This window comes from Globicephala melas, chromosome 9, assembly GCF_963455315.2.
Source record: "Globicephala melas chromosome 9, mGloMel1.2, whole genome shotgun sequence".
Lineage (NCBI taxonomy): Eukaryota > Metazoa > Chordata > Mammalia > Artiodactyla > Delphinidae > Globicephala > Globicephala melas.
Genome location: NC_083322.1, coordinates 75,715,436 through 75,736,950, shown reverse-complemented (window position 1 = coordinate 75,736,950; position 21,515 = coordinate 75,715,436). Strand labels below are relative to the sequence as shown.

Here is a 21,515-nt window from a genome sequence, read left to right as displayed (position 1 = left end):
AGTGACTACCTGCCTACTGCCCCCACCCCCTCATTAAAAATAAGAAAATATCACAGAATTATTTCTTCAATATGTTCATTTTATACATTGGGATGAAAGTAGATTAAAGATCTGTCTCATAGATTAGAGCTATTTATACTACAACTCATTACTTCTTAGAGCCACAAGTCTTAGCAGTAAACTAGCTATGCAGATCAAAATGTAAATTCCTGGTTTTTTTATACTTTTTATGGTGGAACTTATCCAAACTTGTCTACAAGATTTTGTCTAGGGCTTCCCTGGTGGCACAGTGGTTGAGAGCCCGCCTGCCGATGCAGGGGACACGGGTTCATGTCCCGGTCCGGGAAGATCCCACATGCAGCGGAGCAACTGGGCCCGTGAGCCATGGCTGCTGAGCCTGCGCGTCTGGAGCCTGTGCTCTGCAACGGGAGAGGCCGCAGCAGTGAGAGGCCCGCGTACCGCAAAAAAAAAAAAAAGAAAAAAAAAAAAAGATTTTGTCTATAGACTTGTCTACAAAGAGCTTTTTCTATTTGTGGTATACTGAGAAAGAGCTACATAGGATTAAAAATGAAAGATCTCATGGGAGTAAAAATGAAAGATCTTTGATGTCAACTTAAAAACCTTATTATCACCGCTTGTAATACTTACAAGTTTTTCTCTAGAAAAATATTTTGACTCAACAATCAATTTTTAATCTTGGGACAACTTCTTGTTATCAATATATGTGATGTGCCTCACTAGCCACTATCACCACTCCACTCTAAGAGATGAAAACTAGTTCAAATTTAACCTGAACAGAACATAATTTGGAATCTTCCAATAAAACACATACTATGTATTTTGAAGAAAAACAAATCATTTTAAAATATATGCTTTGGGGGATTATTAGTACATCTGCTTATCAGTATATTTTTATTTTTATTTTTTTTATTTTTTACTTTTTGTGGTACGCGGGTCTCTCACTGCTGTGGTCTCTCCTGTTGCGGAGCACAGCCTCCGGACGCGCAGGCTCAGCGGCCATGGCTCACGGGCCCAGCCGCTCCGCGGCATATGGGATCTTCCCGGACCGGGGCACGAACCCGTATCCCCTGCATCGGCAGGCAGGCTCTCAACCACTGCGCCACCAGAGAAGCCCTTATCAGTATATTTTTAAACATCACCTTTTCTCCCCCTGCATACCCAAGTCTCTGTTCCACTCCTTTTCACTCAGTACCACAGGTTTTTCTCTTTCTAAGAATCCAGGAATCTTTACAGAAATATCTTGTTTCCTTTTAAATAAACATTAAGACTAGGAGAGAGGCAGTGAAGCTAAGTGACCCTAAAGCACCCACAGTCATTAAACATGCATAAACTTTAAGCGGTGCCAAAATTCACTAGGAAGGAAAAAAAAATACAGTGAAGGTTTTTTGACTATTTTTAAAATTCTGTTTAAGAATAATATCTTGTAAGCCAATTTGAACATTATCCAGAACACAGAACTTAAATACTATGAGAGAAAAGTTCTTTACCGCACCTTCAGAAATTACTACTACAACTTTACAATCCCTTATGTGAAAACTTTTTTGGCCTGATATGTTTCAGAATTCAGAACTTTTATCAGAGAAGTGTGTCTACCACATACTAAGTAACATCTCCATCAAGTGCGGAAGTTGCACTGTAACCAAACTCATTAATATTTCTGTAGAGAACTTATGAATGTTCACACCAAATGAATATTCAGTTATACATAGCCTCAGTTCCCTTCCGGTCAGATTTTACTATTACAGATTTTACTATTAAGGGACTTAGGAAAGACAGATAAAGGATCTATAATGGCACGTTAATTTGGAATCCAATTATTTATATTTGATATCCAGTTCAGAGCCACTGTAAACTATTTGTCTTTTCTTCCACAAAAATGAAAGTGTATTTAAAATGAAAAATGAAACAGCATATTTCAGGAGGTAAATGTAAAAATGATTTGCCTGTGAAAGTAAGTTAACTATATTATGATCTTCCTCTAGAACTTGCCTAGTTCCCTCTGGTTAAAAACTTCATGTCTTGGTGCGATAGTAAAAGACATCAGGTCAACCTCAAGCTTGCAGTGTGAGTCCTGGGGGCTTGGAGGACCTTGGGTAGCATGAAGACCTGTGGAAAGGTAGGGAAGCCCCGAAGGAGCAGAGTGCTGCAGCCTCTCTAAGCTGGGCAAATTTCACCCTCAGTGGATGAAGGAAAAGAGAGGTCAAGTAGGGATTTATGTGGTTACTGTTCTCTTCCTAGGACACGGAGTGAAAAATAGGATTCCTTTTTAAGGCGCTGGTATAAATTCTTACTTGGGGGTTACAAAAAGCGTCACACGGGGAACGGGGTAAGAGCGGCTGGTAAGCCATAGGTGGGGCTAGAAGAGGAACAGGTGAAAATGGGCCATCTGTTCCTACATCAGCTCCAGACGGTTAGGTAACTGCGTGAGCGGAGCACGGCCCTTAGAGCCCTCCGTGTCCCTGGCAAGGCGCTGAGCTCCACCGACAGCAAGTAGTTGACTGCTCTCGGGCTGTATTTGGACTGTTTCTCTTGTCCGCCCAGCCGAGCCTTGCCAGCGCCCGCAGCCTAGAACCCTGCCCGCAACAGACGACTGGAGGCGGAGCTAGGTCGCACCAGAGCGCAGGCCCGGCCCGTCCCCCCTCGCCTTCAAGTACGCGGGGGCTGGGGGGCGGAACCGTCGCGGCTTCCCAGCCAATCCCCGTTACCCGGTGCCCGTGGGCGGGACCCTCGAGGCTCTCCGTCCAATTGCCGCTCCGGGGCGGCCTCAGGGAAGCGGGCTTGCGCAGCTGTGCGCTGCGGAGGAGCTTTTCAGCCGCTGGGGGTTGGGACTAGTCAGCCGGCCGAGTAGCGCTCCGTCCCTCCCTCCCTTTTTCCTACCTCCCTCCCTTCTTCCTCCCTCCTTCCCCCGCTAACCCTTCGCGGGTGGGGAAAAGTTAAGGCGTTAGAACAGCGTTAAATTGTGGAGAGCGTGAGTTGCCAGGACTGGCGGGGGTGGCATAAGGCATCTCGCTTGCCGGGGTCTGCGAGGTACCCTTGAGGCTGGGCCGCTAGGCTAGTCCGTCTTGGTGCTTGGTTGAATTTCTCTCACCTGCTGGCTTCTGAAGTATGCCGAGTTGCGTTTGCGTTGGTGGGAGGAGTCTCCGACCTCTCGTCGCCCTCTACTCCTCTCGTCTCTAGAACCAAGCTTTGAACTTGCAGTCCTGCGACAAAGCGCCGGCACCAGATACCCGGGCACCGGGAGGTACATCGTTTCTGGGGACTGTCTCATGGAAGGGAGTGTAGTTGTCCTAGTAGTTAACCTAGTTAGTAGTGTAGTAATTTTTATCCAGCTTTCTGGCAGCTGGACTGTTTGCGTGTGTTTGCTGTGATTGCCAAAAGTTTGAGGCTTGGGGCCTCCAACCCCTAAGTTGTCCGTTTTCCACCTTCTTTTACTAGTTTCTGTTAATTTTGTACCCCTGCAATTGTTAAACTTGTTTTTCTTCCTGCCCACAGTCACCAGCCCAGTTCAAATCTCTGTGATTCCAAAACAGATTTGTTGCAACGCGCTCTTGGCAGTCCTAAACAATTGATCTTGGTGTACCGGTATGTGGTAAGCTATTTATTTTACTTGTTTCTGTTTCTTGTTTACCTGATTCTGTTTTCTACTTTGAGTTTACATCTTATTGCTCCCAGGAGGCCCACTGTAATTAAATCCAGCGTCATCATTTTCTTAATGCACTTGTAGGTTATTTTAGAATTGTATTATTTAATCCTTGTGATTGAGAGTTCAAAACAATCCTCCATGAAAGAATCTGATAATTCCTATTTTTACTGTGTACCTTTTGATGAGTTAAGACTGTTGTGAGTATGGTACTGGTAGTCGTGGTCTCAGATTCCTAAAGTCTAGTGAGTGGTAGGGATGTATACAGAGAATAGCTTATTTTTTCTGTATCTGTGTGTTAGTTTCCTATTGCTACCATAACAATTTATCACAAACCTAACAGTTAAAAAAACATAAACTTATTAACTAGCAGCTCTGTAGATGGGAGGTCTCTGTAGGTTTAGCTGGATATGCTGCTTAGGATCTCACAAAGCTGAAATAAAAGTTTGTTGGTCTGGGCTTTCTGAGGGAGAATCCATCTCCAGGCTCATTGAAGTTGTTGGCAGAATTAATTTCCATGCAGTTGTAGGACCGAGGTTCCAGTTTCCTTAATGGCTGTCAGCTGGGGCCTCTCTCAGTTCCACGAGACCACCTGCATTTTCAAAGCCAGATAGCACCTCCAGTCCTTTTCATGTTTTTAATCTCTCTGACTAGTCTTCTGCCACCTCCTGGGGAAAGCTTTCTGGTCCGGAGGGCTCAAGTGATTAGATTAGGCCCACCTGGATAACCTCCCTACTTCAAATAAGGTCAATTGTGCAATAACACAATTACAATCAAGGAAGTGATAATCTCATATTCACAGGTTCTGCGTATTAGAGGGGGCAGAATCATGGGGGCCGCTCATAGACATTCTACCTAGCCTGATATGGTTGTCTCAAAACTAGATTATTTTTACAGTGCAGTTTTGCAGGTATTAAAAAAAAAAAGAAAACCCTAACAACAACTCTGATTATTTGAGTATCCTCTCTACAGATGAAGAAATTCAGGTAAAGTTATTTGTGCAGGGGCATATGGCTAGAAAATGGCGAGTTGGTATTTGGACCCAGATCTACATTTCTATTAGAACTAAAGGCATGTTTGCAGATGGTCAAAGTGAAGTGCTTCTTCCTATTTAGATAAGAAGAAGCAGAGGAATTGAGATCTTTGTTGTACCTCATTTTGGGGTTATATTAGTGGTGTAGGCTAAGCTCTTCTCCCCTAACAAAGAAAGCCAAACTACAATGGCATAAATAAAAGATCTTTTTTTTTTTTTTTTTGATACATCTAGAAGAAGGAGTCCAGGACTAGTAGGAAGATTCTGACCGCCTCAATACCTGGCTCCCATAAATGGGTACAAAGTGCTGTTCCAGTTGGGACTTTCCTGATAGGCAGGGAGGAGGAGAGAAAGCACAGGAGAACACCTGTAGTTCCTTACAGGGGAATGATCTGGAGGCAACATATACATCGCAAAGCCATACTGAGCTCCAAGGGAGAGTAGGAAAGATACAGCTATATGGCTGTCTACCCAGCTGAAACTCAGGATTCTGTTAAGAAAGAAGGGGGGAAGTTATATTGGCTGAAAACAGTCTCTGCCACACCATTGTTTTTTATAATGTTTTATTCTATAACTTTCTGAGTGGAATATTTTATTTGGCTTTGCAATTAGTTTTAACAGGTAGTATTTGAAAGGACAGGAAATTCTTATTCAATATTAATGTTTCTTCATTTCTCAACTGCTATTTTAATATATAATTTATAAAGGCTTCTTTGAGGAACCTCTTTTCACATTTTGTATTACTTTGATTTTTCTGAAAATTAATACATCTGTGGAAAAGGTACAAGATTGCTTTGGGATACATGAGATCATTCTGTTTAGGCCTCACACCACTGCAGGATTAGGTTACAGCAGCCTGTCATATGATTTATGAACTCTGTAACATTTTGTAACTCTATATAGTTGGATGGCTCTTTCACAACTTTTCATATTTTCCTCTTCAAAGTTCTTTCTCTCAGCCCATTATCCTTTTCTACACATTTGGATTCTACCTACCCATTTAGACCTCACCCACTATCATGTAGCCTTTGTATGGGAGGAAGATTGTGGTTATACAGGTCTGGATTTGAGTTGTTGCTTTGACCTTAGGCAGGTTACTAAATCTCTCTTGAGTTTTGACTTCTTATGTAAAATGGCAGTGAACGACACCTTTCAGAGATAGTATGAATATGAGAGAGAGAACACATTTTCTATAACACTTATTGCAGTACTTGGCAAATAGTAGGTGCTCAATAAATGATAATTATACTGGTCTTACTGATCACTCCTTGACCTCTAGCACTTTTGAGTCTACACTTTTTTTTTTTAATTGGTTTTCTCTCTCTGACAAGATCATGAATTCCTAAGGACTAGGACCAGGTCCTAGATATACTGTGGTCACTAAAAAGTGATGTAGTGAGTTGGGACTAGCATCTAAAAGAATATTTATGGAATTGAATTGTGAGGGCTTTTTTTTTTCTTTAGTGTTCCTGTTGTGATTGCATCATGGAAAATCAGTTGGCTAAATCAAGTGAAGAAAGAACATTTCAGTACCAGGATTCTCTTCCATCACTGCCTGTTCCTTCACTTGAAGAATCATTAAAGAAATACCTTGAATCAGGTATGTTTGTAGTCTTTTAGCATATATTAATATTGCTAGCAACTTAGAAAACTGCGAAATTGTTAGAAGTTGATGAGGGTCTAATTGCTTTTTCCTCTAGGCTTATGATAATTAAAATTATCCTTAAAATGTCCAAAACATTTCTGTCTTTCTCTCTCATGTTAATTTTTCCATAGTTTAAAAAGCCAGGTAGTACTTTTAGGCTTACAATAAGAAGTAGTAGTCCTCTGCCTCATTTCCCCCACTGCCAATCCCATGCCTTTAGGCAAGCATTTTGAAATATTTTATCTGCTTCTTGTGTTTACCTCCAGATTTAAGCTAACATTCTTTTTTTATTTTTAATAATTATTTATTTTTCACTGTGTTGGGTCTTCGTTTCTGTGCATGGGCTTTCTCTAGTTGTGGCAAGCGGGGGCAACTCTTCATCGTGGTGCACGGGCCCCTCACTATCGCGGCCTCTGTTGTTGCGGAGCACAGGCTCAAGACGCGCAGGCTCAGTAATTGTGGCTCATGGGCCCAGTTGCTCCGCGGCATGTGGGATCTTCCCAGACCAGGGTTTGAACCCGTGTCCCCTGCATTGGCAGGCAGATTCTCAACCACTACGCCACCAGGGAAGCCCCGAATTTATGCCTTTTTAATTATTCTCATTTTAGTGAGTTTCTAGAAGTGACGATAAATTTATGACCTTAGTTCCCTTTGTTTAATTGGAAGCCCTCTGATTTTTTTTTTAGTTCTTTTTTCACATCTACTTTCATCTTGGAATTCTAGTTTCTTTTTTAAAAAATTCACTGATTATTCACTTGTGCTCTCTGAGTGCAGCTATTTAAATTAACTTTAAGAGAAGACTTTGAAGTGACAAAAATAAAACAAAAGGAAGATATTAATGCCCCTTGATTTTTAATTTACTTTCATCTATAGCTTAATTTTCAGAACACTTGGTTTTCATGGACTAGGACCCCTGTGTTCTTTGTGTGTGTGTGTGTGTGTGTGTGTGTGTGTGTGTGTGTGTGTGAAATCGCTATTGGCCAGAAGGGACCCTACAGTGCTCTGGGAAGGCTTTACACTTAAATTTACATACATATTGCACTTATGTTCATAATGTTTAAGGCTCTACTTCGACATTAGTGGAAAGAAGCTTTAATTTCTCTCAGTCATGGCTAAACAGGATTTACTTTCTTATTGGACTAGTAGCTAGATGATAGTCCTGTATGTCATTTTAACTATCATCGTCTAGAATGATTTTTAAATAATTTTGGGGGAAGTAGTTATCGACTACGTAGTATCCACCGTTTTATTTTTTCCAGTATTTTGCATTATTGCTTTTCAGCCATTTTCATGTTGTAAACTCTATTATAATTTAGTGGACTGCTCTAATACATAAGTGTTTTATATAACCGAGTCAGGATTTGTGTAAGTAATAATAATTGAGGTGAGTTTGTGGTACTTGATATCTAAGTACTTTAATGCATATTTTTTTCTTTATAGTAAAGCCATTTGCAAATGAAGAAGAATATAAGAAAACTGAAGCAATTGTTCAAAAATTTCAAAATGGTATTGGAGAAAAATTGCAGCAGAAATTACTTGAAAGGGCAAAAGAAAAAAGAAATTGGGTATTTATGTTATTGTACTTAGAATATTGATACTTAATGAAAAATAAAAGTGTATGTGGCTTTCATTTTTAAATTATTACTGTACTGTAAAATCCTTGTAGTTATTGTTGTCTTTATCATCATCCAAAAGAATGAGTGAATTGTTTAACTCTGGGAAGTTTTAAGTAAGTGTTGTGTGTAGGCTCTTCTCCTTTTGGGGAACCTGTTAAAATGCAGAGTTCCTGGGACCAGTGATTCTGATTCAGTATCTCTGGAATTGGGGCCCAGAAATCCTGATTTTCACAACTACTGCATGTGGTTCTGATGCAGGTCATCTGTAGACCATGCTTGAGAAAAACATTTTGCCCAGATAATCAAAGTCCCACAACACTAAAATAAACATCACATTGGTGGCATACAAATATTTAAACAGTACGTAGGAGAAAAGGGCCATTACAAAACTGGAGTGGAGAATGGTTATGAGTATTCTATGTTTTAGTTAGATAGATTGAGGAGACAGTCGTTTCATAATTACTGAGGATTTCGGTAATTTGCCACAAGGAACCTTCTTTGACTTTTTCGTCTTAACTACTCTGCTTCTGTAGTACAAACCAGAGGATGAGCTTCCGTAATTTAAGATATTGCCTTGATCTAGAAATAATGATTGTAACTCTCATTTAGTTTTAGAAATAAAAAGCAAGCTGATCTTCTCATTCTCCTTTGATATCTATGATGGAATAATAAAATTTTATACCTCAAGATGCCTTTTTTCTCAATCTTGAGCCTTGAGTGACTTTAATTAAATTAGGGTAAAGGTAAAGAAGTTGTTGTTCTGCCTGTATCCTTTTCACTTATATCTTTTTCCAAATGACCGATTATAGTTTATAACATCAAATTCTTCAAAAAGAGCTCCAGGTAATTTGGTGACATCCACTTACTTATACATGAAATTCAATCGCACGTCATGAAAGAGGGACGCATAGAAAGTGGTGTCACTGAAAAATCCAAATTAGTTTTAAGCCTACTGAAAAGTTTTCATATTTCTATGAAAAAGGAAATAGGAAAATTATAATGCCTTAATAATTGTTATAATTGAGGATTTGTTGAATATCTATTGTACCCCAGGTACTCTAAGGAAACACACCTAGAGTACTTTGTTGGGTACTCCTGGTACTCTGAGTACTTGGTGATTTCAGCATGATCAGTCTGAAGGTGTTTGTTTCAGTGCTTTCTTGTTTCATGTTTTTGATAATGTAGTTGAACTTAATTCAGATCCCATAATTCTGAAAGAAAGAAATGATCACAGTACCGTTTTTTAATATCTGTGATGATTTAAAACGAAACATGTTTTTAAGTGTTGAAGACTAATTAAAGAAAAAAGGACAAATAGAGCTTTTTTCCCCCCAGCAGTTACACACTGAAGTATTATCAGTAGCATTAGGCTGATGTTCTCAATTTCTTTTAGCTGGAAGACTGGTGGCTGAACGTTGCCTACCTGGATGTTCGTATACCATCACAACTGCATGTCAACTTTGGGGGTCCTGCAAGCCATATTGAACACTATTGGCCTCCAAAGGAAGGCACGCAATTGGAAAGAGGAAGTATAAGTCTTTGGCATATCTTGAACTACTGGCAGCTGTTAAGAAAGTAAGGATAGTTATGTCAATTTGGTTACCTATTTACCCAAGGTCTCAGGTCGCACAATGTTGAGAAGCTTAATGTACTCATTTGGGGATAAATACTATAGGTGTGACTGTTTGGTTTATAAATTTTATAATGATTTCTTGGTCAATATACTTTTTTGGTTTGTTTTCATAGAGAAAAATTGCCTGTTCATAAAGTTGGAAATACTCCTCTAGATATGAATCAATTCCGAATGCTGTTCTCCACCTGCAAGGTTCCAGGAATTACTAGAGATTCAGTTATTAATTATTTTAGGACTGGTAAGTAGAAAACAAACACATGTACTTTTTCTGGTAAAAGCATTGGGATTTGGGTAGTTTTGCTGCAGTTTCTTCTGTGATGCTGTGGAACGTACTTTTTTTTTTTTTTGGCTGCTCTGTGTGCCTTGCGAGATATTAGTTCCCTGATCAGGGATAGAACCTGGGCCCACAGCAGTGAAAGTGCCGAGTCCTAAGCACTGGACCACCAGGGAATTCCCATGGCACTGTGGAACATACTTTTTTTTTTTAATTTGGAACATACTGTTTTGAAAAATATTTCTCACTGGATTTTGACTAATCAGAAGCTTTCTATGAACCTTTTCTTTCAGTCATAGTGATTAGCTGGAAGTAATTTGTGGGAATGGATTTTTTGCAGCTGTCTTACATGGTTCTGTACAAACCTGTTGCTTACGTTGCATCATTTGAGAGTTTAAATTTTAGTTAAAGAGTAGAATTATGAATCAGTTTTAGGAGATCTGGAGCATACAATCTGGATCCTTCTCTTTCTACCCTCCTTTCTTATCTGAATTCTCTTTTTGAGTGTTTGTATGTGCTCATCATGTCCCATGTGTCTTTGTGAGTATGCTTTCCTCCCCTCAGCCCACCCCTCTTCTTCGTATGAGGTAAGAGCCTGATACCCATCTTCTTGAAGGCACATGAGTTCAGATTGACGCATCAAAGTTCTTGTTTTTACAGTTAGTTTCATGGCACTTTCTGCTTGGTGTCCTAGCATATCTCCAAAGGGAAAATTCTGTAGTAGTAACTGCTGGTTTCCAGTTACTTCAGGAATTTTTCTTATAAATTTAATAACGTAGTTTATATTACTGCAGAATGTCATTATGAGTGGGTATTTTTCTTCTATAAAATTTTATTTAAAAGTAAAATTTCATTACCCAATTTTGCTTATAGTGTGAGAAGTATAAGTTTACTTTCATGTAGAACTCAACTTTTTGTAAAACTCTGTAGGAGCTTGAGATACTTAATGTCCTTAAGACCAGACACATTTACCTTGATGTTGCAAGAGAAAGAATTAGGAACCTGGCTATTTATGGCATAAAGTTGAATGTCCAAATGTGAATTGAAAAGATGAACAGGAGAAAATTGATAGGAGAATAGCAGTAGCAAATAGAAATAATATGCATATTAGTTAAGAACTATTATCAATAGACCTGGTTTTGAATTCAATCTTTTATCGCTTAGTAGGTATGTCTGTAGATAAGGTAAGTTCTTTAAGTAACAGTGCATAAGGTGGGGATTCATTAATTTAATAATGTACTTCTTGATACAGTGGTTTAAGCTGTCATGGTTAGTATGTTCTTGAAGTTACAGTTAGGTGAATAAGTGCAAATAGGGATAAAGCTGAGGGAATCAGTAAACATGGAAAAATATCATAGAGTTTGTGACAAATGCTATATAGAGAATTCAAATCACATGAGTAACTGGGGGGCTGTTTTAGATTAGGTAGTCAGGGAAGACCTCACTGAGGATCTGAATAATAAGATGATCTGGCACAGTTTTTTTGCTTTTCATTTTTGTTTTTGTTTAGTTCAGTGTGTTGGTAGTGGTGGAGGCAGAGGTGGTGGGGGTGTGTGTATGTGTGTGTGTGTGTGTGTGTGTGTGTGTGTGTGTGTTTGTGTGTGTGTTGAGGGGGAATCTTCTGGGCATGAATAAACTTGGCATGTTCGAAGGGCAATGTGGATGGAGCAGAGTAGGCAAGAAGGAGGGGGCGGATTGTAAAGATGTAAAAGCGTCTGGGTCATATAGTGCTTTGTAAGCCAACTAAGGTTTTTTGGCTTTTATTTAAAATGTGATTAGATACTATTAGTGGGTTTTGACCAAGAGAGTGATGTGAACAGTTTATGTTTTAAAAAAGATCATTCTGCCTGCTGTTTGCAGAATAAATTTTTAGGAGAGAGATATGTAGCAGCAGGGAGATGAATTAGAAGCTTGTTTTAGTAGTCCCAGTGAGCCATAATAATGACTTGTCCTAGGGTGGTAGCATGGAGGTGGTGAATAGTTACTAGATTCTGGAGAGATTTTGGATATGGAGTAAGCAGAATTATTCATAGATTTGTTGTGAGATGTGAGAGAAAAAGAGGAATCAGAGATGCCCTCAAGTTAACTGGGCTTGAGAAGCTAACGGGGTAGATAGGTGTGTTGGTTCATGAGGTGGGGAAAACTGGGAGGAAATATATAGGGAAGAAAATAAAGAGTTCCCTAGACTGCACTGAATTTAAGATGCCTTTTAGACATCTAAGTGGAAATGTAAATAGGCAGTTGGGTACAGAGTTTGGGGTACTGGGGAGAATTCAGGACTGCAGATAAAGATTTAGGAGTCATCATTAGCAGGCATAGAACTCATTTCTACCCCCGTAAGAATAGGATTACTTTTGGAATACATGTAGCTGAAGATGATCAGGGGAACCAGTATTGATCCTGCTCACAGTCAAATACAGTATTTGGTGGTCAGAGAAGGAGGAACCAGCAAAAGAGACCAAAGCAGGAAGAAAACAAGAACAGTGGTCTCCCAGGAGCCACGAGAAAGAACTGTTTTACCTAATGCTTCCATGAGGTCAAGTGAGGTGGAAATTGGAAGTGACCATTGGATTTGTCAGAGTGATGTGGACAGAGCTGCCCCTGACAAGAGCAGTGTTAGTGGAAGTTGGGGAACGGAGCTCAGCTGGAGGAGATGAAAGCAAACTGAAGAAGTGGTGGCAGCATTTGGAAATAATTCTTGCAGAAAAGGTTTGGATGTGCAGTGGAAGATTTTGTGTGTGTGTGTGTGTGTGTGTTATTTATTTTAAAAAAGATGGGTGATACATCATAGGAATGACGTAGGAGAGAAGGAAAAATTATCTTGCAGGGGAAAGGATAAAGAACCAAAGACATTGAAAATATAAGAGCAGAAATGGTGGAAGAACTGGTCTTTGGCAGGAGTAAGGATGAGAGGCAGTGCAGAAAGTGTGCGTCTAGATGCACACAGATGGGCTGATCTTGCTGTAGGAAGAGGAGGCTGTTCCATGTACTGCTTGTGTTTTCCTTGGTGAAATAAGAACTGAGGTGGCGGTGGAATATTTGAGAAAAAAAGGAGATGGTTTGAAATGGTCATTTTGGAAAGTGGGAAAAGCAAACATTCTGTGGAAACATAGGGTAGCTAAACAGTGTTGAGATGTGTTTTTATGAATTTAAAGTTAGACTATATGGTGTGTTGTGTTTTTTCCTTCAGCAACAGGGGCAGGTGCAGGGGAAGAGGGAATGAGGATTTTTGCAAGGGAGAAATTGTAATGTTGGCTATAGAATCTATCCTGGATAAGGAGAAAATTGAAGAAATTATGTGTGCTGAGGGGGACGGCAGCATGCAGGCTGCTGCAGATAAGAGGCTAGTCTCAATAACGAGGCAAGTTAGACCTAGTTTTGTTTTTTTTTTTTTTTTTTTTTTACCTTACGAGACCATTAAGACTAACTCAGTTTTGCTTTTCATCCTGTGCACCTCGTTTTACCCAAGAAGTTCAGACTTCGAATGTCATCTCTTGTCATCTAGATTCATGGATTTGTGCATAGCCTAATTTGACTCAAGTTCCCCACTGCTGGGACCCACCCTCCACTCCTTCCCAAACCCTTCTGCTGTACTTGATGGAGCTCATGGTCAGCAGAATCCATTATATTCTCCACCTTTTCTCAGAAAGTTCCCCTTTCCTCCTGAAAGGTGCTGTTCATGAAACTTGGTTATTTTTTACACTGCTTTTCCTGTAACCATCTCAAATGGGGATTTTGTTTTTCTCTTACACTTTGGTACTGGAGGGCAAGTAGGAGATGTTGGTGTCTTCTTTATTTCCTGTTGCCCTTTTCGTGTTTTCTTTTCCCTTGCAATTTGAGCTCTTGAAAAAAAATGCTATCAGGTTATGTCACCCCTGCTTGTCATTGTCATAGTGACTTCCCTTTTGGTCACTTTCCTTCATTCATTGATTGCTTTAGCACCAGTCTCACTGTCTGTCTCTCCGTTACTACCTCAGTCACATTCTTGCTGGCCTCAGCCTCCATTTGTGGATGACCTGTGGCTTCTCCTTCCTTCCTCTCCTTCTCAAGCAGCCACCCACTCCCATGGCCCAGCCATAGACCTTGTTGTAATCGAAAACCCTCTCACCTCCAGCAGTGTGGTTGTAGGCATCTCACTCTGACCTCCACCTTCTTTTCACAACACACTTCCTTTCGGTCCACCTCAGCCATTTCTTTGACCACATCTTGACTTAAAATTCAGTTACTCTGCAGTACTTCGCTGTTTCATTTCTCCCTCCCCGTGGCCACATCTTCACATCTCTCTGTGGTTCTTTCCTGTCACCACTCCTTACGTATACATTCAAACCTTTGCTCACCTGCTCCCTCCCTCCCCACTCCACCCCCGCCTCAGCACTTTAAATTTCAGTCTTCTGTCTTTCCTCCACATATTCAAGACACCTACCCTAGCAATTCACTTGGCCAAAGGAAACCACAAAACATCACTTAACTTTTCTCAGTCAAACCTCAAGTGGACGGAAAGCACTGCCTTGCTGTATTCTTTTGTCAAGCTCTTCTCTCACTTCCAGAGAAGACTGTTTCATGCCTTTCTCCTTCTTTATTCCCAGCCAATGAACTCTTTTATTTCTCAACAAATGTAAAGCAATGTTTCTATCACCAAAGTTGCCAGCCTATCTGATAGGCAGAATAATGACCCCCAAATATGTCCACTTCCTAATGCTTGGAACCGACTGAATGTTACCTTAAATGGTAAAGGAGAATTGGGTTGCAGATGAAATTGAGTTTGCTAATCAATTGACCTTGAGATAGGGAGATTATCCTGGATTATTCAGGTGCGCCCAGAGTAATCATAAGAATTCTTACGAGTGAAGAAAGAGGCAGAGGAGAGAACCAAAGGGATGCAAGCATGAGAAAGTCATGATCCTCTCTTGATAGCTCTGAAGATGAAGGAATGGAGGGAATTCCCTGGCGGTCCAGTGGTTAGGACTCAGCACTTTCACTGCCAGGGTCCAGGTTCGATCACTGATCGGGGAACTAAAACCCTGCAAGCCGTGTGGGGCAGCCAAAAAAAAAGAAAATGGAGGAATGGGGCCCTGAGCCAAGGAATGTGGGCAGCCTCTAGAGGCTGAAAAAGCAAAGGAAGCAGATTCTCCCCTAGAGCCTCCAGAAGGAACACAGACTTGGTGACACCCTCATTTTAGCCCAGTGAGACACATTTCAGACTTCGGTCCCCAGACCTGTAAGACAATAAGTTTGTGTTGCTAGTGGTGATTTACCACTAAGTTAGTGGTAATTTATTACAGCAGTCATAGAAACATTCATTCAAATATTGCCCATTCTGTAACCTCCTTGCAGTACACTACTGCATATTCATATACTTTGTCTTCTCTTTTTAAGAGTGTGGAACTGTTCTGACTCCTAAGGATAACCCTTCTGTAAGGTGCCCTGGGCTCCACCACCTCTTGTTTAATCAAGGACCTTGCTTCTGCATTATCCTTTCTCTCTGTGCTGCATTAACAGTTTTCCCTCTTTAGCGGGTTGTACCAATTTGTAATATCTCCCTTCTTAAAAAGAAAAAATTGACCTCTTGCTTCCTTCAAGTGTCACACCCCAGTCAAAGCCACCATCAGCTCTCACTTAGGTGGTTCTCACCTGGACCACTTCAGTTACCTCCTAACTGATCTTGCTGTATATTTTCTTCCCTCTTAAAATCTGTTCTCCATATGGCAGCTAGAGTGCCCTTTGTAAAGTATTAATTAGGTGACATTATTACTATCCTGCTTAAAACCTTCCATTGGCTTCTTTTCCATCATACTTCAAATTGCAAACCCTTTCTAAGGCCAATATGGTCTAGCCCCAATTTTTTCTACCATTCTACCCATTTCTCTCTGCTGTAGCTGCACTGACCTTGTTTCCCTTTAAGCAGACCAGCTCATTTTTGTCCTAATGCCCTTGTACTTGCTGTTTCCTCTACCTGGAACTCTCTTCCTGCAGGTATTTCTGTATTCGCACCTTTGCTTCATTTCTCTGCTCAGATATCCCCTCTTATGCTCATCCTGTGGCAGCACCCTTCTGTCATCCTCTTCCCAAATATTTATTGATTAACTTGGCATCAGGTTTATTTTATTTTTTCTTTTGCAGCCTGAAATTTTAGGTAATAGAGGACAGCAATAAAAGGTAGTGGTGGTAAATGTGAAAGGGTATGGAGGTTTTTGAAGGGGAAGAAAGAAGAAATGGTTTGGAAATAGCCATGAGGGACAAAGGAAATACATACCTCACCTACAAGGACTTGAGGAAATAGGATATAAGAGAAAAAATAATAGTGCTATCAGGAAATGGCTCTTCCTCTTAGCTGATGAATAGATTTCATTAGATAATCTGTGTAAAACATTTAGCACAGTTCCTTGTATGTAATGTCAACCAATAAATTTACTTCCAGTGGCAGTATATGTCTTTCCTAACTTTCTTCCTCCTCTTTCTTTTTTGAGAGGGAAGGAGCAGAGATCTTATAGGAAGACCCTTCTCAAAGGGACTAGTACTTGAAAAATGGGAGTAAATCAAGATAGTCTCAAAAAAAATCTCAAAAATAAATAGTTCTTGGGGAATTAAGATGTGCCAAATGAGTCATAGAATCAATTATCAGTGGCTTACCAGGTGTCATCAGAGCCTTAAGTAATGCTACAGATTGGGCAAAATGCTTTCTCCTTGCCACCCAGGCATACAGTGTCCTTATTCTACTGAAAACTATTTTATTGAGAAATCACAGCTAGATACTATGCAGTTAAATTATGTGATGATCAATAAACATTAAAATAATCCCCAGGCAGGACAGGAATAAAGACGCAGACGTAGAGAATGGACTTGAGGACACAGGGAGGGGCAAGGGTAAGCTGGGACAAAGTGAGAGAATGGCATGGACTTACACATACTACCAAATGTAAAATAGATAGCTAGTGGGAAGCAGCCACATAGCACAGGGAGATCAGCTCAGTGCTTTGTGACCATCTAGAGGGGTGGGATAGGGAGGGAGGGTGGGAAAGGGAGGGAGGGTGGGATAGGGAGGGAGGGTGGGAAAGGGAGGGAGGGTGGGAGGGAGACGCAAGAGGGAGGAGATATGGGGATATATGTATATGTATAGCTGATTCACTTTGTTATAAAGCAGAAACTAGCACACCATTTTAAAGCAGATATACTCCAATAAAGATGTTAAAAAAAGAAAAAGAAAAACCCCAAAAGAAACTTAACTCAAATAGCTCTCCTTCAGGATTTCTCTGCGACCCTTTTCTCTTCCCACCCTATCCATAAATAAAACTAGAAAGTCCTGCAACAATACGGAATTTATATGATTCTTAAGATATACAAATATTTGAAACTTTCATGGATTTCTAGATGTTTTACGTGGACGGGTTTCAGGAACATGTATTTATGACATAATAACTGAAATTTTATCACCTTATTAAAGTATTTTTATTCATGTGACATATTTGATGAATATATGAGAGATAAAATATTGGAGGAATTTTTTTTTCTGTTGGATATAAATATGCAGCTTTACTCTTGCTTAACTTTGAGAGATTTGAGTCTTCTATTTTCTTTTTCTTTTTCCAGAGAGTGAAGGGCATTGCCCAAGTCACATTGCAGTGATGTGTCGAGGCCGAGTTTTTGTGTTCGATGTAATGCATGAAGGATGTTTGATGACCCCACCAGAGATTCTCAGGTTTTCACACTACTTTCTTTTTTTTTTTTAAATCTCTGTATATTTTAAATTTATTTTATTTATTTATTTTTGGCTGCTTCGGGTCTTAGTTGCGGCAGACGGGATCTTCATTGCAGCATGCAGGACCTTTTGTTGTGGCGTGCGGGCTTCTCTCTAGTTGTGGCACGTGGGCTCCAGAGTACGTGGGCTCAGTAGTTGTGGTGCGCAGGCTTAGTTGCCCCGTGGCATGTGGGATCTTAGTTCTTGGACCAGGGATCGAATCCGCATCCTCTGCGTTGGAAGGAGGATTCTCAACCACTGGACCACCAGGGCAGTCCCTCATCCCTCAGACTACATTCTTTTTTAATTTTATTTATTTATTTATTTTTAATTTTTGGCTGTGTCTGGTCTTAGTTGCGGCACGTGGGATCTTCGTTGCGGTGCATGAGCTTCTCTCTAGTTGTGGCATAGGGGCTTCTCTCTAGTTGTGGCGCCTGGGTTTCTCTCTAGTTGTGGTGTGTGGGTTTTCTCTCTCTAGTTGTGGCGCCTGGGCTCCAGAGCATGTGGGCTCTGTAGTTTGTGGCATGTGGGCTCTCTAGTTGCAGCGCGCGGGCTCAGTAGTTGCCCCGCGGCATGGGGGATCTTAGTTCCGCCCAGGCATCGAATCTGCCTCCCCTGCATTGGAAGGCGGATTCTTTACCACTGGACCACCAGGGAAGTCCCTCAAACTACTTTCTTGAGTCTCATTAGGTCTTAAGATTTTGCTTAGGTTAAAAAATAGATGTTCAAAATTACCTTTTTAAAAGGTGACGGTAAGGTGAGAAATAAGAATTGTATATATGCTAATTTTAAAAAATCTATTTTTATTTTATTTTTAATTTAAATTAACTTTAAATTTTACTGGGTGTATATAAATATATTCTCCTTGGAGAAAAGATAAACATTACAAATATTACTCATCCCATTCCCTGTCCCCAAATTAATCACTGTTGCTAGCTTGGTATATTCTACCCTTCCAGATCTGTTGCAGTGAATTTGTATGCACATACAGATTTTTTAAAAAGAACATACATGTATATTTTATATGTAGTATATATTACATATATACAAATAGTATGTACATATAATAGTGTATACAGAGAGTATTATTTTGTATGTTTTTTGTTTTTTCTTTAATAAATTTATTTATTTATTTTTGTCTGCATTGGGTCTTCATTGCTGCGAGTGGGCTTTTCTCTAGTTGTGGCGAGCGGGGGCTACTCTTGTTGTGGTGCGCGGGCTTTTCATTGCGGTGGCTTCTCTTGTTGCGGAGCACAGGCTCGAGGCGTGTGGGCTTCAGTAGTTGTGGCGTGTGGGCTCGGTAGTTGTGGCTCCTGGGCTCTAGAGTGCAGGCTCAGTAGTCGTGGCGCACGGGCTTAGTTGCTCCATGGCGTCTGGGATCTTCCCGGACCAGGGCTCGAACCTGTGTCCGCTGCATTGGTAGGCAGATTCTTAACCACTGCACCACCAGGGAGGTCCTGGGTATAGTTGTTTTACAATGTTGTGTTAGTTTCTACTGTACAGCGAAGTGAAGTTCACTGTGCTGTACAGCAGGTTCTCATTAGTTACCTATTTTATACATATTAGTGTATATATGTATATATGTCAATTCCAGTCTCCCAATTCATCCCATCCGCCCCTTCTCCCCTTGGTGTCTATACATTTGTTGTCTACATCTGTGTCTCTATTTCTGCCCTGCAAACCGGTTCATCTGTACCATTTTTCTAGATTCCACATATATGCGTTAATATACGATATTTGTTTTTCTCTTTCTGACTTACTTCACTCTTTATGACACTTTCTAGGTCCACCCACGTCTCTACAAATGACCCGTTTTTGTTCCTTTTTATGGCTGAGTAATAGTCCATTGTATATTTGTACCACATCTTCTTTATCCATTCATCTGCTGATGGACATTTAGGTTGCTTCCATGACCTGGCTATTGTAAATAGTGCTGCATGTGTTTATATTTTTAAAGTTAGTATTATGGAAAATTTCCAGAGGTAGCAGGAATTATATAATGAAGCTCCTCCATGTACTCACACCCAGCTTCAACAGTTATTAACTCCTAACTTCAACAATTATAAATTCATAGCCTCATTTCAACTATACCTGCTGTGCCCCTCCCGTCACTCCCCCATGGATTATGTTAAAGAAAATCTCAGACATAATATCCTTTCACTATAAATAGTATGACTCTCTAAGATATAAGAAGTCTTAAAAACATAAATATGCATTACCATTATCACACCTAATGACTTGCTTATTCTAAAAAGTTAATCAAGGATTCATTAGCATGTTAATATATCAGTACAATCAGTTGTTCAAATTTTCTAGATTGTCTTCTAAATGTTGAATTATATGAAGGTATATATATGTTAAATTATTTTTATTGAGTATTACAGACATGTACACAAGCACATACAGAAGTACATAGCTAATTACTCATGCAGCCACCACGCAGGTCAAGATACAGAACGTTTCCATTAATCCAGAAATCCCCCTTATACCACTTCCCAGTTACTGGGCTTTTGTTCCTTCTCAAGGATAATCACTTAACTTGCTTGCAGTTTTTATTAGTACAAAAAATGCTGCTGTGAAAATTCCCGTACAAGTCTTTGATGTATACATGCATGCACTTCTGTCTGATTACACTCAGGAGAGGACTTGGGGAGTCATAGTGTATGTGTATGTTCAGCCTCAGTGGTTGTGCCAGCTTTCCAAAGTAGTTGTGCTAATAAGCGCTTGAACTCGTGTGTTCAACACTAGGCGTGTTGTAGGAGTTCCTTATACATTCTGGATATGAGCTTTTCATGGGTTTCAAAGTATCTTTTTGATCAGCAGAAGCTCTACATTTGAATGTAGTCTAATTTATCAACCTTTTACCATACGGATTGTACTTTTTGTGTACTGTTTAAAATTAATTAATTAATTAATTTTTGGCTGCATTGGGTCTTCGTTGCTGCATGCAGGCTTTCTCTAGTTGCAGCGAGCGGGGGCTCCTCTTCATTGTGGTGCATGGGCTTCTCATTGTGGTAGCTTCTCTTGTTGCAGAGCATAGGCTCTAGGCGTTCAGGCTTCAGTAGTTGTGGTGTGTGGTCTCAGTAGTTGTGGCGTGTGGGCTCAGTTGTTGTGGCTCGCAAGCTCAGTAGTTGTGGCGCATGGGCTTATTTGCTCCATGGCATGTGGGATCTTCCTGGACCAGGGATTGAATCTGTGTCTCCTGCATTGGCAGGTAGATTCTTAGCCAGTGTGCCACCAGGGAAGTCCCTTGCCTATTTTTCTTTTTTTTTTTTAAATATAGAAAAAAAGAAATAACACTTTATTTCCAGATAATTAAAGAATCTAAAATGATCTATAGAATTAGAATTAATAAGTGACTTTAGCAAGCTGGGTATGATGTCTTCATATAAAAATTAATATTTGTATATACTAGCAGTTAGTAAAAGAAAATTTAAGAGAGAATTTACGAAACCTCATTTTTTCACACACGCGCGCACACACACACACGCACACACACACACACTCACACACTGTATTTTATTTTTACAAGAGATAAATAAACTGACATCCAGCATTGTAAATGGATGACGACAACAAAAGCAACAATGATTGCAATTACCAAACACGAAACACACTCATACTACATCATAATATTGACATTCAGTCCAGTAATCCTCCACTGTAACAGCTCCTTTACTTTGCAGTGAAAATTGATTTGTATATTTTTTGCCTCTGAGTCCTTGTGGGATTTTTTTTTAATTCAAACAGAAAGTCACAAAAATTATAATCATCGTCATCAGTTCACTCAGTCCCATGTAATTATTTTTTTTGTCTTGATCTTTTGTTAGCACTTTTATAATTCATCAGTTTTCCATTAGAGTTCTGAAAATGCCTATTGATTCAGTTCAGCAGTGTAGTCAGTAACCAGAAACCTGT

At 40.1% G+C, this 21,515-nt stretch overlaps 1 protein-coding gene across 9 annotated transcripts in view; it reads left to right on the top strand.

Annotated features, from left to right (window-relative positions):
* The first annotated feature begins 2,814 nt into the window (after window positions 1-2,814).
* The window catches only part of CROT (carnitine O-octanoyltransferase), a 62,102-nt gene continuing 43,401 nt past the window's right edge, over window positions 2,815-21,515 (top strand). For 3 of the 9 annotated variants that reach the window (XR_011377732.1, XR_011377736.1, XR_011377734.1), the window contains exons 1-7: window positions 2,817-3,262; window positions 3,514-3,603; window positions 6,159-6,294; window positions 7,780-7,904; window positions 9,349-9,530; window positions 9,702-9,826; window positions 17,450-17,558. Coding sequence is in view for 4 of the 9 variants with exons in the window: in XM_070046375.1 (XP_069902476.1) it covers window positions 6,180-6,294; window positions 7,780-7,904; window positions 9,349-9,530; window positions 9,702-9,826; window positions 17,450-17,558 (656 nt within the window). In the remaining 5 variants the exon portion in view is untranslated. Of the gene's footprint in view, window positions 3,263-3,513; window positions 3,611-6,158; window positions 6,295-7,779; window positions 7,905-9,348; window positions 9,531-9,701; window positions 9,827-17,449; window positions 17,559-21,515 lie in introns of all 9 variants that reach the window. The other 6 variants (XR_011377733.1, XM_070046375.1, XR_011377735.1 and 3 more) reach the window with 5 other exon arrangements.